The sequence below is a fragment of the Mycteria americana genome, chromosome 7 (genome assembly GCF_035582795.1).
Source record: "Mycteria americana isolate JAX WOST 10 ecotype Jacksonville Zoo and Gardens chromosome 7, USCA_MyAme_1.0, whole genome shotgun sequence".
NCBI lineage: Eukaryota > Metazoa > Chordata > Aves > Ciconiiformes > Ciconiidae > Mycteria > Mycteria americana.
In genome coordinates this window covers 37,325,381-37,338,762 of record NC_134371.1, presented here as the reverse complement: position 1 = coordinate 37,338,762, position 13,382 = coordinate 37,325,381, and the positions used below count along the sequence as shown (strand labels likewise).

Below are 13,382 nucleotides of genomic sequence, written 5' to 3'. Positions count from 1 at the left end.
GTCCTTCACTAATTGGGGGGCGGGGGGGGGGGGAAGCACAGAGAGGTGGGCAGCAGATTCCATCCATTTGATTTGTGGCAGTGAAGGTGCTGAGACGGACTCATGTCAGCTGTGAGTTGCTGTTAGGCATCATCTGGCTGAGCAGTCAAGCTGGTTTTACTTCTTGGTCTTTGTAAAGATGGGTACTTGGGTAGCCCACATTGCAGGAAAAGCCTTTTATTAAGTGAAAGTTGTTGATTTGGCTGTAAATGTGTTTAATTTCTAATGTCTGGCCAACTTTTGTAAATATCTTATTTCCTGCCTCCACAACTCACTGTCATGGGACTGGCATCTACTTGATGCTGGCTCCTTCCAAGGGACAAGGAGTAGGAGCACAGCCTTTGGAAATCCCTTGGGACAGGCTTACCCTGCACCCCGGGTGACGTCCTCTGCATGAACAGTGAGTGGGAACAGGGCTTGTGTCTGTGGAAGGGGGGGCTGGATAGGGTTGGGGACTCTGAGCAGAAGACCCTGTGCCTCAGGCTGCCTGTGTGTAGGGCAGGCGGGGGTCAGGGTTGGGATGGGGGAGGCAGTGGGGATGGTGGGCATGACTCCTGCCACCCCAAGGGACCTGGGTGGCTCCCAGGAGCGCTGGGTGTGGGAAGCAGAGGAGGAGGAGGAGGAGGAAGGGAGCCTGGGGAAGAGGAGCACAGAGGGGTGCTCAGTGGTGGTGACTCACGTCTGCCTCGTTCCAGAGACCGGGAATGCAGAAGGACTCCAGCAGGTCACTGCCACAGAGCAGTAAGATGCGAAGCTCTGAAGAAAAGAAGCAGAGAAGCTCAGAGGTGGGAGCAATCAGGGCTGAGCAGGCACTGCCCCCCCCCGCCATCCCATTGCACTGCTCAGGGGGATCCTCTTCTGTACAGACATCCCCCACCAAAACAAGTCCCGCTAAAGATCCCGTGGTCCTTCTTGCATCCCTGCTGGTGCCAAACATCAAATAACCCCCACTCTACTTTCTTTCAGCTCCTCTCCCATATTGCTGGGTTGTCAGCATTGCTACGTGCTGTTCAACTACAGCTGTGCTCCAGCCCTGGAGGTGGGGTATCCCCAGGGAAGGGAGTCATTTCTCCATGCTATGGGCACCCACAATCACTTTGTGACCTGCTGCAGGGGCTCCAGCCACGGGGGGCTGCTCAGAGCCCTGGGCATGGCCATGTTTGCTTTAGCAAAGCTGATCATGAAGCACCAGAGGTTTTCCTTGCACACCTTGGAGGACTTCCATGTCCTCCCTTTCTGTCCCTGGCTGGGGCTGGTGCTTGCTGACAGTTTGCTCTGAGGGGTGGCTTTGCTGCTCAGTAAGTGCAGCAAGAAAGTTGTGCTGCTGGAAGGAGCTTTCTGCTCTGACAGGCCCGTAAGGATTAATTTATTTGCACAAATACCAGAAGAAAGCCATAAACCCGCCTGGAGGGGTGGGAAGAAGTGGCTGCATGGGAAGGTGCCTCCCTGGTTGGCATTTCCAGGTGGCCAAAGCCTTTGGACTCTGCATGGTGCTGGTGCTAAGGATGGGTGTTGCGCCAGTCTGTGTGTGAGCTAGCCCATGAAATGGGTCTCAAAAACACCAGCAAGTCGTCGGTGGGCCACGCTCTTCATGCAGAGCCCTGGGTGATGTATGGCAGTGCCAAGTGCATGGCAGCCTGGTGGGTCTAAAAGCCCTAATGGGCTTTAGAGAAAAGAGCACGATGGCTGCTTGGGTGGCCAAAATCCCTCCCACTGCTGAGTGCAAAGCTCGTTAGGGCCATGGGCAACGTGAGGATGTGGGTGACACCACTGCCGGAGGGCAGCTTTCATGGTGCTTGGGGTGGCTTTCGAGGCACGATGCCACAGTGGGTCCATGCCAGCTCTGGGAGCTGGGTGTCTGCAGCTTGCTCCCTTATTTTAGGCTGCTTGTCTACCAACAGGAATGGGCTCAGGGCAGTTTAGTGCTGCTCCTGTTTTACCCCTGAGCCCTGACAGACAGCACTGGGACAGGATGATGGTCCAGCATCCTTCGCTCACCACCAGATCTGTTGTGCAGCCACTCCCGAACTGCGTAGTGCCGGCCCGGCAGAGCCAGAGCGATCGGAGGGGGCTGCGTACTCACCGATCTCCTCGTATCTCATCACCGTCCCCAAGTTGGCATTCTCATCTGGGGAAGGGAAGCAAAAGAGAGCTGCTGGTGCTCGGCCTGGGAGAGGGGGCTGGTAGGAAGGCTGGGGGCTGGTGCCGAAGCCAAGGCAATGCTGGGGCTTTTTCCTCTACCTACCCACAAAGGTGAAGCGCTCCATGGGTGGGCGAACGCAGCAAATCCGGCTCAGGCTTTCTCCCACCTTCCCCAGGATCTTTGCTAAAGGTGAAGAAGAAAAATTAACCAGAGAGACAATGATGCCCTGGCAGACTGATCTGCACGAATGCTTCGGCCACCCTGATCCTGCAAGATACTCCTATGCCCAGGTGTGGGAACTGCTCTCAGCATCTCCCCACCGCCGCCTCTCGTGATCTTAACTCCTGACAGTGCTACACTGTGCCTTGAAGAGACCAGCTGGACAGCTAAAATCACTAAGAAAAAAAATCAGATTATGTTTGTTTTTATGGGATTTAAGTAATCCCCCCTCTTTTCCCCAGCTAGTACCTCCGTGTCCCCCATCCCGCTGCTTCATGGGGATCCAGCTGCGTCACCTCTCCTGCCAGTTTGTCCCTTGCACACACCCCACGGGTACCAGGTAGCCTTTCTCTTAGCTGCTCTCACTGTCTGAACATCATCCAGCTAAAGACTAGTGAGATTTCACACCCATTTTAAGCCATTCTTGGTTCCCCTTGCTGTGCTGGATGCTAACTCCACCATTGCATTCCCACCCGACCCTGGGCTTGGTGCATGGAGCCTGATGAGCGACCTGACCCAAAAATAAGATGATAGAGTGCCGTTCCTAGCACTCAGCAGCCTTGGCTAGGAGGTGAGGGGTGGGTGGTCATCCCCCTCTTCCCTAACCTGCTGCCACCTACCCGCGGTGGGCTTGTTGGACACGTTGTTGTTGTTCTGGTAGATGGTCTGCGAGGACTCATTCTGGGGCTGGCCGATCACGGGGGTGATGGAGGGGGTGTTGACGTTGGAGAGAATGCAGCCAGTCACTCTCTGCAATGAGGGAGAGATGTAGCTGGAACGGTGCCTTCACCCCAGCTACCTCCCAAAACCTTTATGACCCCCGTATCGAGCCTCTGCACCCCAGGTTGAAGGTCATCTTTAGTGACAGGTACATCCAAGCTCACTTTAGGATCCCCAGTCCCATCCGACTTTACCGGAAGGGCCTGGGGCTCGCAGGACCCTGTGGATAATGACTCGTGGTTTAAGGCTGGGGATGGTGGGATTAACTTTTTGTGTGGACCCATGAGGCTGGCAAGACTGCGGCTGTGCTGCCTGCAGGCAGGCATCGCCCCCATCGCCTGGAGATGCTTATAAATTCTGATGAATAAATAGAAGTACAGCAGCTAATGAATCAGTGGTGCAAAGCCAGGAGCAAACGTGCCCTCTTCTTCTCCACTGGTCCCTGCAGGAGAAGGAGGGCATCTGCAGGGGCTCCCTGGCTTTGACACCACGGTCCCTGGATGCACTGGACATCCCCCCGGGCTGGTTAATGCTACTTCTGTGCCTCCTGTCTGGGCTGCCCATGACTTTGTATGATGCTGTTTTATCCATTTCCTGTCCTTGGTTTGCTCACTATATCCAAGTGTTGGCAGCAGCCCCGCTTTCCCCGTCCCTGTGGTCACCCGAGGGCAGTCGCCTTCCTCCTCAGCTCTCAGGCCCTCCTGGGCTTTGGAGTGACTTTTCCTCCTGGGTTTTGTGCTCCCCAGGGGCTTCCCAGATGCTGAATTTTCCTGCCGAGTCACGCTGTGAGTTCATACAGCAGTTTCAGCTCCGCTGGTGAGCGGGGCTGCCTGTCCACCTCTCCTTCCCCCTCAAGGTGGAGCAAGTGGTCGGCATTAATGATTTAGCTTTTGCCCACCCCTGACTTCACTCTGCCTTCACCCCTGCTCCCCTCCTGGTGTGCATGGGACTGGGACGGCTGCTGGCTCCAGCTGGAGGGCTCAATTTGCTTTCACAATCAGGGCAAGGAGCTCAAAGCAGCTGTGACAAGGTATCTCACACCTCTTCCAGGTCAGGGTTTCAGGCACGTTCCTGCAAGTCTTCTCTCTGTCTGTCCCAGCCATGTTTTGGTTGTTGATGTCCACGTGCTGGTGCAAGAGCAACCCCCCTCCTGCGCTATCCCCACACCCTCACCCCTGGTGCACCCACGGCGCGGGGGCTGCCTCACCTTCATCAGGTCACGGTGGTGCTCCAGCACGCTGCAGGTCGTCTGCCAGGTGTCCTGGTAGCACTCCCAGGGGTCCACCCTGCGGCAAGTACAGCAAGGCAACAGTGTTGGCTGAAGGCCACTGCCTGGACCTCCTGGCCATGCTACCTCCTCTCCACCGGCCTGGCCAAGCAGTGCCATGAGCAGCCACCATCACTCCCCCAGCTCTGCCATGCACCGTGTCCTTCCTCCAGCCCTTCCATCAAACTCTCCCTAATAGCTTTGGGGACCTGAACGTGTGCCTGGACACCTTTCCACTCTTGGTACCCAACTAACCAGCTTTCATTTGGCTTGGATGTAACTACACATGTTACAACCCTGTTTCCTGAGGACAGCCCGGAGATGCTTCTGGTCCCACCTCAGCCATCAGACACCACATGGCAATGCTCAGAAGGGGAGAGTCTATGGGCTGGTGCTGCAGGTGTAGAAAGGGAAGGTGCCACGGCACAAGGCTGGGATGGGCTGGGTGACTTTGGGCCTCACCCAGACACCACAGGCTCACTAGGGGGCTTGCAAGACCCCCTGAAGCCAAAGGGCTCCCTTGAAGGGTGGTGTAACACTCGTCCTTGGTTCTCTGCTGGACTAGGAGAGGAAGGGCTCTGGTTTTTAATCAAGCTTTGGCTGGAAGAGGAGAAAGTCCCTCCTGGAGCTCTAACAGCTGGTGGCATCTCCTCTTTGCATGTGGGACTTTGCCACCACGGTGGGGTGGCGGGGGACTGCCGGGGGCTGCCAGTGCTGTGGTGAGTGCGGGCTCTGCCACTCACCTGATCCAGTCGGAGGACTGGACAGCCAGTTGGCACATGGTCAGGCGGTGCCGGCTTGAGACCAGACCCTGCAAGAGAGAGTGATGGAGGAACACTTCCGGGAGGCAAGCATCATGCCCTGGCCAGCCTGGGCTTGCAAACCTTCCCAGGGACAGAGCATTGGACTCGCTCAGATGAGACAGGCCAGGAGGATTCATTCCTGCCCACAAAAAATTATTTAAGCTCCTGTTTGCTGGAGGGGAGGAGTCCCTGCCTTGCTTCAGCCCCGGTTACGCACTGGTGGTGAGATTTGCTCAGCACCACCACTCTCAGCCCTGCACTGCAGTGGGGCCAGATCCACGGATGGTGGCTTCTTGATGAAATTTCTCCAGCTTTCAGGAGAGGAGGAAACTCTCTCCTCTCCTAATTTGGATTTCCTCCCACCCCAGAAAGAGCTTTTAAAAGTCTCTGTTTGCATTGTTGCCATCCCCACAATAAAATTGGCTTTGAAATTATTCAAACAAACAAAAAAAACCCCCAACCCAACAAGATGACCACCACTGTTTTGGGTGAGAACATTTGCCTTTGCCATCTAGTACTTCAGCTGGTTGTAGAGTCTCGCTGCAGTTTTTATCTAAAGAGTGAGTGGTTTCGTCCTCTCCCTCCTCTCGGAGACTTTCACATGGTCAGGAGCTGCCCTGGGCAGAGGAGGTGCATGAAAGGACCACAGGTGCAGGTAGCACTACCCAGTGCTCGCCCCTGGCTTCAGAGATACCATCGCACGTAGGAGGCAGAAAGGGAAAATGGGGACCACCCACCGTCTTCCCATAGGAGTCGTGCACGGGCGAGACAATGCCACCGATGACGATGAAGCGTCCAGTCTTGTGCAGATAATCCCGGGCTCGCTCTGAAGGAGGAGGACAAGGAAAAGGGTGCAGGGAGATTCAGCTGGACCCACTGAGTCCCACAGCACCCCACTGCCACCCACCGGCTTTGCCCAATGCCCGTGAAGCGGCTCATCCCAGCTTGGGCAGCACTGGGTGGGGAAGGCAACGAAGGGAAGGGCTGGCTTTGTCTTTACTGCCCATCTCATTTGGTGCCATCCTTGATGATGCTGAGCATAGACCTTCCTGAGGGGCCCAAACCTTGTGGGAAGAAGGATTTGGTGGAAGAAGGCAGGTCTTTAGCAAAAGCTAAACCACATTCAGACCCCAAATCACCTTCAACCACCTCACCAGGGCACCAGAGGGGCAGCTGAGAGCCTGCACCACCGACGAGAGCTGCTCAGCAGAGACGGGCTCTTTCGGCAGCTCTGGAGGAGCCAGACTGAGCTCATGAGGTGATGCATGAAGCTGGTTCATTCACTGCCTGCAGACAGTGAATGAACCAGCTTCCTTTCCTTTCTATTTTTCTCTGCCCATAAACTATGTCCACCCTTTCTCTCCCCATGACTTCTCCCTTCCTCGCCTGCTACAGTTTGCTGCCGACTACCAGCTGAAAGCTTTCTTAGCAGCTAGAAGGTGACTGACAGCTCTCCTAACCTCGAGCATCACTTCTGACAGGGACCTGTTAGATGTGGGCAAGATTAAAAAAACTAGGATAATAACAGAACCCACTGCTTTTGTCACTGCTGGGCTGTGAGGACAACCCCATGGTTTTATGAGCAGAAAACTTTTTGCTGCCTCATGAGTCGGCAGCTCGCCATAACTCCCTGCAGGAGGCTATCAATACAGACTGGGGGATGGATGGATTGACAGCAGCCCTGCTGAGAAGGGGATACTGGTGGGTGACAAAGTGGACATGAGCCGGCAATGTGCGCTTGCAGCTCAGAAAGCCAATCGTGTCCTGGGTGCATCACTGGCAGTGTGGCCAGCAGGTTGAGGGAGGTGATGCTCCCCCTCTACTCCGCTCTGCTGAGACCTGGAGCACTGCATCCAGCTCTGGGGTCCCCAGTATAAGACAGACATGGACCTGTTAGAGCAGGTCCAGAGGAGGCCACGGAAACGGTCAGAGGGCTGGAACACCTCTGCTATGGAGAAAGGTTGAAAGAGTTGGGGTTGTTCAGCCTGGAGAAGAGAAAGCTCTGGGGAGACCTTATTGTGGCTTTTCAATATATAAAGTTGGCTTATAAGAAAAATGGAGACCTTTTACCAGGGCCTTTAGTGACAGGACAAGGGGCAAGAGTTTTAAACTAAAAGAGGGTAGATCTAGGGTAAATAGAAGGAAGACATCTTTTTTACAATGAGGGTGGTGGGACACTGGAACAGGTTGCCCAGAGAAGTCGTGGATGCTCCACCATTGGAAGTCTTGAAGGTCGAGTTGCACGGGGCTTTGAGCAAACTTATGAAAGACGTCCCTGCCCATGGCAGGGGGGATTTGGACTAGATGATCTTTGAAGGTCCCTTCCAACCCAAACCAGTCTGAGTCCGTGATTTTAAGATGTGCTGTTGGTTGACAGCCTAAATAAGAATTGCCATCACACACAGGGCTGCATGCACAGGTGCTTAGCACGGATGGATCCCTGCCACCCCCACTGCAAGACCCACACCTCACGTGCTGCTGTTTTGGAAATGCTGAAGGGTTTCACCAGAGGAGCACCGCACCGGATCTGAGACACTCGTCCCCATCTGCTCCTCTCTGCTGGAAAGCGCTGGGATGCTGCTGGTGAGCTCACCACCTCTAGCTCTAACCCTGTTTGCTCCCTGCTTGCTTGAACCCTGCTGGCTTAAGCCCTGCTCGCTTCCTGCTTCTCCAGTCCTGCTTTCTCTCTGCTTGCTCCAACCTTGTTTGTATCCTGCTTGCTCAAGCCCTGCTCGCTCCCTGCTTCATCCAGCTCACAGACAGCAGCTGCTGGGAGCTGCTGCTGTGGGACAAAGCCCTGGCAGAGGAGAGGAAATATTGGTCTGAGAGCATGTCATTGCAGCGGGATGGGGGAGAGGCCTTCCTGCATGCACGGGGAGAGGGGGGTTCAAATGCCCTGCATATGGGCTCCTGGGGTCTACCCCATGTGGTCTCAGACAGACAGATGGAGCCATCCTGTCGGGGAATGGCAGCTCCACTGCAAGAGCAATGGCAGGTTTGGTCACGGCATGGTCCCTGCCACGGCTGCCAGCCGATCCCCAAGGTCTCACTTGCTTTTGGGCACTTCTCACACTGCCGTTTTTCACTTCTTTCCTTGGGCTGGTCCTGATGCAGCCACCCATCCTGCTTTACCTCCCTGCCTGCAGGCAGGGCTGCCCCGGGCTTTGAGCAATGGCGATTATGTCCTTCCCTTCTAGAAACCTCTTTGCTGATGCCTCATAGGGTTGCACCCATCTTCGTCACAGCTCTGCCACAGCGATGCTGTTATCCACTGACGCACCTGGCTCCCTCACCTTCAGCCCTTTCTTCTTCAAATTGTCACTGCTCCCTCCCGACGCGTGCTATTAAATGTCAGCCACGGCGTCCCTGGAGCTTTCCCCGGGTCCCCTTCCCATGGCACCCATCACCCACGCCCCAGCCGGTCCCTCAGCAGCTGCACAGCTCTTACACCGTTCCCTCCCTGTGTCAACACCACGTGTTGCCCGTGTCCCACCATGCCAAGAGACTTGCCAGAGTCCCTCCAGCCTGATGCACAGTCTCAGGCTGGTATTTCTAAAAGCTGACATTTAAGGATAAAAATGCTGGTGAAGAGTTGCTAAACTCCCATGGGCTCCTACGCCATGTCCGAGCTCCCCACACACACACCCCAGAGCACACACATTCGTGCTCCGATGCTTCTCTGAAGATGCTCTCAAAGAAGCAAAGAGGGTTTCTCACCGGTGCTGGAGATGCAAAGTCCCATTTTTTCACGCCGCAGCAGCAATAGCTCCTGCCCCCCAAGCTTTTGCAGCTGTATAACCCACCCCCTTTACTTGAGCTCTCCCGCTGGGTGCATTGCAACGGCCTTGTCCCCCAGGCACACCACGCCTGTGCATGAACCGCGGCACCGCTATGGGGTTGCAGCCCAGCAGAAAGCGAGGAGGAAGAGGCTGGGAGGTGCGAGTGCGGGGCAGGTCAGTGGTGGTGGTGGTGGCCATGGCCGGGCTGGCCCTGCCTCCTCTGCCGAGCATGGGGAGGGTGGTTGGAGAGTGCACAGCGCAGCAGTGCCCACCCCAGCTATTGAGCTATAGAGACAGTAGAAAGAAAAAAGATAGAAAAGGTAAAAGCAAAAAGGGAGATTATATTGATGAGTCATTAGAAAGCGCTTTTTTTTTTTTTTGCAAGTGGACGATCTAGAAAATATTTTGCTATTGCAAAGAAAACGAGCATTTCTGAAGCTGAGGTGACTTTGGGATCCGTCAGCCATCCCGAGATGTCACTGTGCATTGTATCCTACAGACACCCTGCTCCAGTCGCCAGCATTTCCCCAGGGACAGGGAGCAGCCCTGCCTGAAGGGCTGGTGCCCTCCTGTGTGGCAGCAGCGGGGACATATTTGCAGGGAGCCTTCCTCCCCCCGCCACCTGCACCCAGCCCTAGCTGGCACCCACTAAAGCTGATGCTAAGCTCTCCAGCCTGCATGGGATGGCTCCTGCTTCCCTTGGTGGTATAGCTGCGTTATTCCTTGGAAATAAGCAGCAAAGCTAGCTCCTGCCACCTGGGGAGATGTTTCCCCAACCCAGCTGCTCAACATCACATTGGCTGTTGGGGCAGGTGACCCACCCTACAAACCCATCATTGCCAAAGAAGCCACATTCCTGTTTCCCCTCCAAAAGAAACTTTCCTAAAGAGAAATAGGGAAAAAGAAGGGAAGGAGAACAGTCAGTGTTTGCCAGATGCAAGCACAGCCATGGTGGGTGCAGAGAGGAACACGAGCGGACGGGGAATCCTGCTGCATCTTCTAGAGCTGCTGCGCTGAACTGGGGCTCCTGGTCTTTTAGTGGCAACAGAAACACCTCGTTGTCCTGCTGCTGGTTGAAAATTAGCCACGGGCTTTTCATGCCTGCCGGCACCATGAGGGTAACGCGGGTTGGGTTCAAGAACGTGGGAGCGGCAGCTGAGCCCTGGGCCACACGACGGCAGGTGAGAGCACAGCTTGGCGGGTCCAGATGTGCAGAAAGGGGCTTTTCCATCATGATGTACATCGGGTACATTGATGGGTACGTTTTTCCTGCATGTTTCCCGGTCAAATGATCCTCTCTGGGTGGTGTGGATGGGCTTGTGCTGTTTAGGAAAGGACCATTCTCCTGGCGGTGCATCTCTTCAGCTCCTGTGCCCTTGCTCCTGCTCTGCTTCAGGGCAAAAATTCAACTCCAAAATTATTTTAGAGCTCCCTTGCAATGGCTTGGCCTGGATGAGGAGAACTTGTATGTCGAGGGAGGCGAGAGGGGCTGAGCAGGGCAGGGAGGTAGGGATTTCACTGAAGAACCGCTTGGGTGAAATGATTTTTTTTCCTCCAAATTTTGAACTTTCTGCTAGGGAATATTGTTCAGCTATTGGGTCAGTTAAAAGTCAGTTACAGAACTATAATTTCCATGGACTTCTCCCCCCCAAGGGTGCTGAGCAGCTCCAGGCCCCCATGACAACCTGTGGGAGATTTGCCAGCCTCAGTAAAACCTCTTCCTCAGACTCACCCAAAATCCTTTCCCTGGCTTCCTTCCCAGCTCTTGTGCCCTGGGCGTGACAGCCCCCAGAGAGAGAGAAAAACAGGCTTAAATCATTCGATCGGTGCAGGGAGTAAAATTCTATTGCCTGAATTAGATGTAGTGAAAGTTTCCCTCCCTGCCCTCAAAATCCTGAGCTCAAAGGGGTTAACACCAGAAGTTTGGTTTGAACCATATTTTTTCATCTTTTCTGGTTATTTATCCACTGGGAACTGTGTGGGAGCATCTCCATCCACCAGTGGGTTTCACCAGGGCAGTAAGGGGACTGAACCCAGCCCTCTGCGTGACTATGGCTACCTGTGCTCCAGGTGGTACCCGGTGAAGCACCCTATGGGGGAGCACACACAGAAAAATACAATATTCTTGGTGGTTTCTTTGCATGGGCAAGGGGGTTTGAGGTTGAACCAGCATAATAAATTAAAGCACAAAACTCCACAGGTGGTGGGATTCCCTTTGCAGCCCACCACAACAGCCCTCCATAACCACTTGTCCAGAAAGCCAAATGTGCAAAAAATTCCTCTTTCTTCTCCATTCTGTGTTTTAAAAAGAGGAATCAGGGGTACCAGCAGCACTTCTCCCTCTCCAATGCTCTGTGCTCGCCTTCATTGATGCTACTGGCTTTCCCATCAGTGCCTTCAAGGTTAATCAATCAAGAAGGAGAGAAAAAAAAGAAGCTATTTTTTTCCTCATTCTGCTTTTTCTGGCATCTTTCACACAAACCTTGTCCTGGGACCTGTTCTAGATTGAAAAAAAAAAAAAGACCGCATAGGGTATAAGTTACAGAAAACAGCATCAAGAGATTTTTATAACAAAAAAAAAAAAAAAGAAAGAATTGAGCCATGATGTTGGCAGTGGAATTAAAAGGAGTGAAGAAATGTTTTTGGATGAGCCTAGAAGCAGAGGAGGTTTGTGGGAAGGCTATCCTGACTGCCTTGGACGCGCATGCAAGAAGACAACTGAAACACTTGGAGCTGGTTGCCACCATGCAGGGAAAAAATCCTGAGCGCTGATTTTTGAAAAAGCCAAAGCAGAGCCTCCCCAATGCATGCTGCCACACAGGAGAGCCAGGGCTTTGGGTGTGCTGAGGAGCAGAGATCAACAGACCTGTGTCTACCTTTACATCGTAATGCAATATAAAACGCAAATTACAAAAAAAAAGAAAATTCCCAAACACAAAATGCCATTGAGTTTTAAATTAACACATTCTCTCATTATTCCCTTCTTCGCCGTGACTTGATTTTCCTTGCCAAAAGAAGATTAAAACACTGATCCGTTCATCTCCACTCCATCCTTCCTCTTTGCACATGGCGCCTTTATAAAGTTCACTCTTAAGAAGAGATGAACTCCTTGCACGTAACGTCTGCTTCACATTCACAAAGACGGCTGATGGCATTAATTTGCCTTGAGTTTTTGGTGGCAAAAGCCAATGATTTCGCCTGGCTCTCAACTTCTTGAGGTGTGTACTTAAACAGCCTGGAACTGAGCCTGCGTCTTCAGGGGATGTGACCCATGCTGATGGCATGTCATCTCAGCTCCGGCTCTCAGGAGCTCACGCCGAGCCTCCACCACTACCTGCCTTAATAAAACACCTTTTCCTGCAGAAAACAGCTTGTCTCCTACGAATGCATGCAAAGGATTGGAAACCCAGGCAAACCCATATAATTCTTGTGACTGCAGGCGGAAAAAGTATTTGCCTTTTTCTACAGCAAGGCCGATAGCTTCAGTAGGATAGATCCTATGGGATGCTGATGTGCCGCTGGCCTCACGGCACTCACGGAGAGGTGTGCTGTTGGGAGGGGATGGATGTTGCTGCTATCTGTGTCGCCATCAAAATTGTTCATTTATTTTTTAACCTGCACAGTATTATTTAAAGACACCTGTAAAAATGATGCTGCTCTCCGAAATATATATATATATATATAAAAGTTGGGATCTGCACTTTCAAGAACTTGTTGTCTACCTCAGAAATACCAAACAGAACATAAATATGCATTGAAAAAAATATTTATTTACTAGTAAATCTCTGCAAGTAAATGTCTGCAAGGTAAGGATGCGGGCCAACACGTGGGCTATGAAGCAGCAGTACAGTGTAGTGAACGGGGGGCTGAGCTGGGAACGGGAAGACCTGCCTTTGGTTCTGCCTTGCCTATGACTGGCAGAGTGTGTCTTCAAGTCACAAACTGGTCCATTCTCACTTGGTTTTGGGACAGAGCACGTCTGTTTGCTTGCAGGGCTGTGTCCATCAGGCAGCTCTGCCTACTTGTTCACAACTCTGCTGGCTTCCTTGTTTGTGTAACCATCAGCTAAGCCAGACCTTCACAGCCATCCACTTCAAAGCAAAAGCCTTTAAAAAGATTGTGTTTTCTTAAATGATGTCTCAAATCCCATTTGGAGAGGAGCTGTGCCACTAGCAGGGCTGGCATCGTGGCGGGAGCAGCCACCTCCGCTGCCGGGATGGTGGCAGAAGACTTAGGATGGGCGGCACCATGGCTTCAGGGTGGCACAAGATCGCAGCATTAGTTTGTGGCGTCTAGATGCATCCATGCTGCAATCACAATGCTGCATTTAAAGCTTGCTTTTTTTTTTTTACAGACTGAATTTTCTCAGGGTGACTTACTCTTCAGTGGCTAAATGAAGAGGGTGACAGGCA

General features: G+C 53.1%; 1 protein-coding gene across 1 annotated transcript in view; it reads right to left on the bottom strand.

Annotated features, from left to right (window-relative positions):
* The window catches only part of NMNAT2 (nicotinamide nucleotide adenylyltransferase 2), a 30,071-nt gene that overhangs the window by 2,652 nt on the left and 14,037 nt on the right, over nucleotides 1-13,382 (bottom strand). Inside the window, exons 2-8 of the mRNA XM_075509196.1 lie at nucleotides 5,929-6,017; nucleotides 5,132-5,199; nucleotides 4,329-4,407; nucleotides 3,022-3,151; nucleotides 2,285-2,365; nucleotides 2,123-2,167; nucleotides 719-795 (exon numbers count right to left, since the gene is read on the bottom strand). Of these exons, the coding sequence (XP_075365311.1) occupies nucleotides 719-795; nucleotides 2,123-2,167; nucleotides 2,285-2,365; nucleotides 3,022-3,151; nucleotides 4,329-4,407; nucleotides 5,132-5,199; nucleotides 5,929-6,017 (569 nt within the window). The remainder of the gene's footprint in view (nucleotides 1-718; nucleotides 796-2,122; nucleotides 2,168-2,284; nucleotides 2,366-3,021; nucleotides 3,152-4,328; nucleotides 4,408-5,131; nucleotides 5,200-5,928; nucleotides 6,018-13,382) is intronic.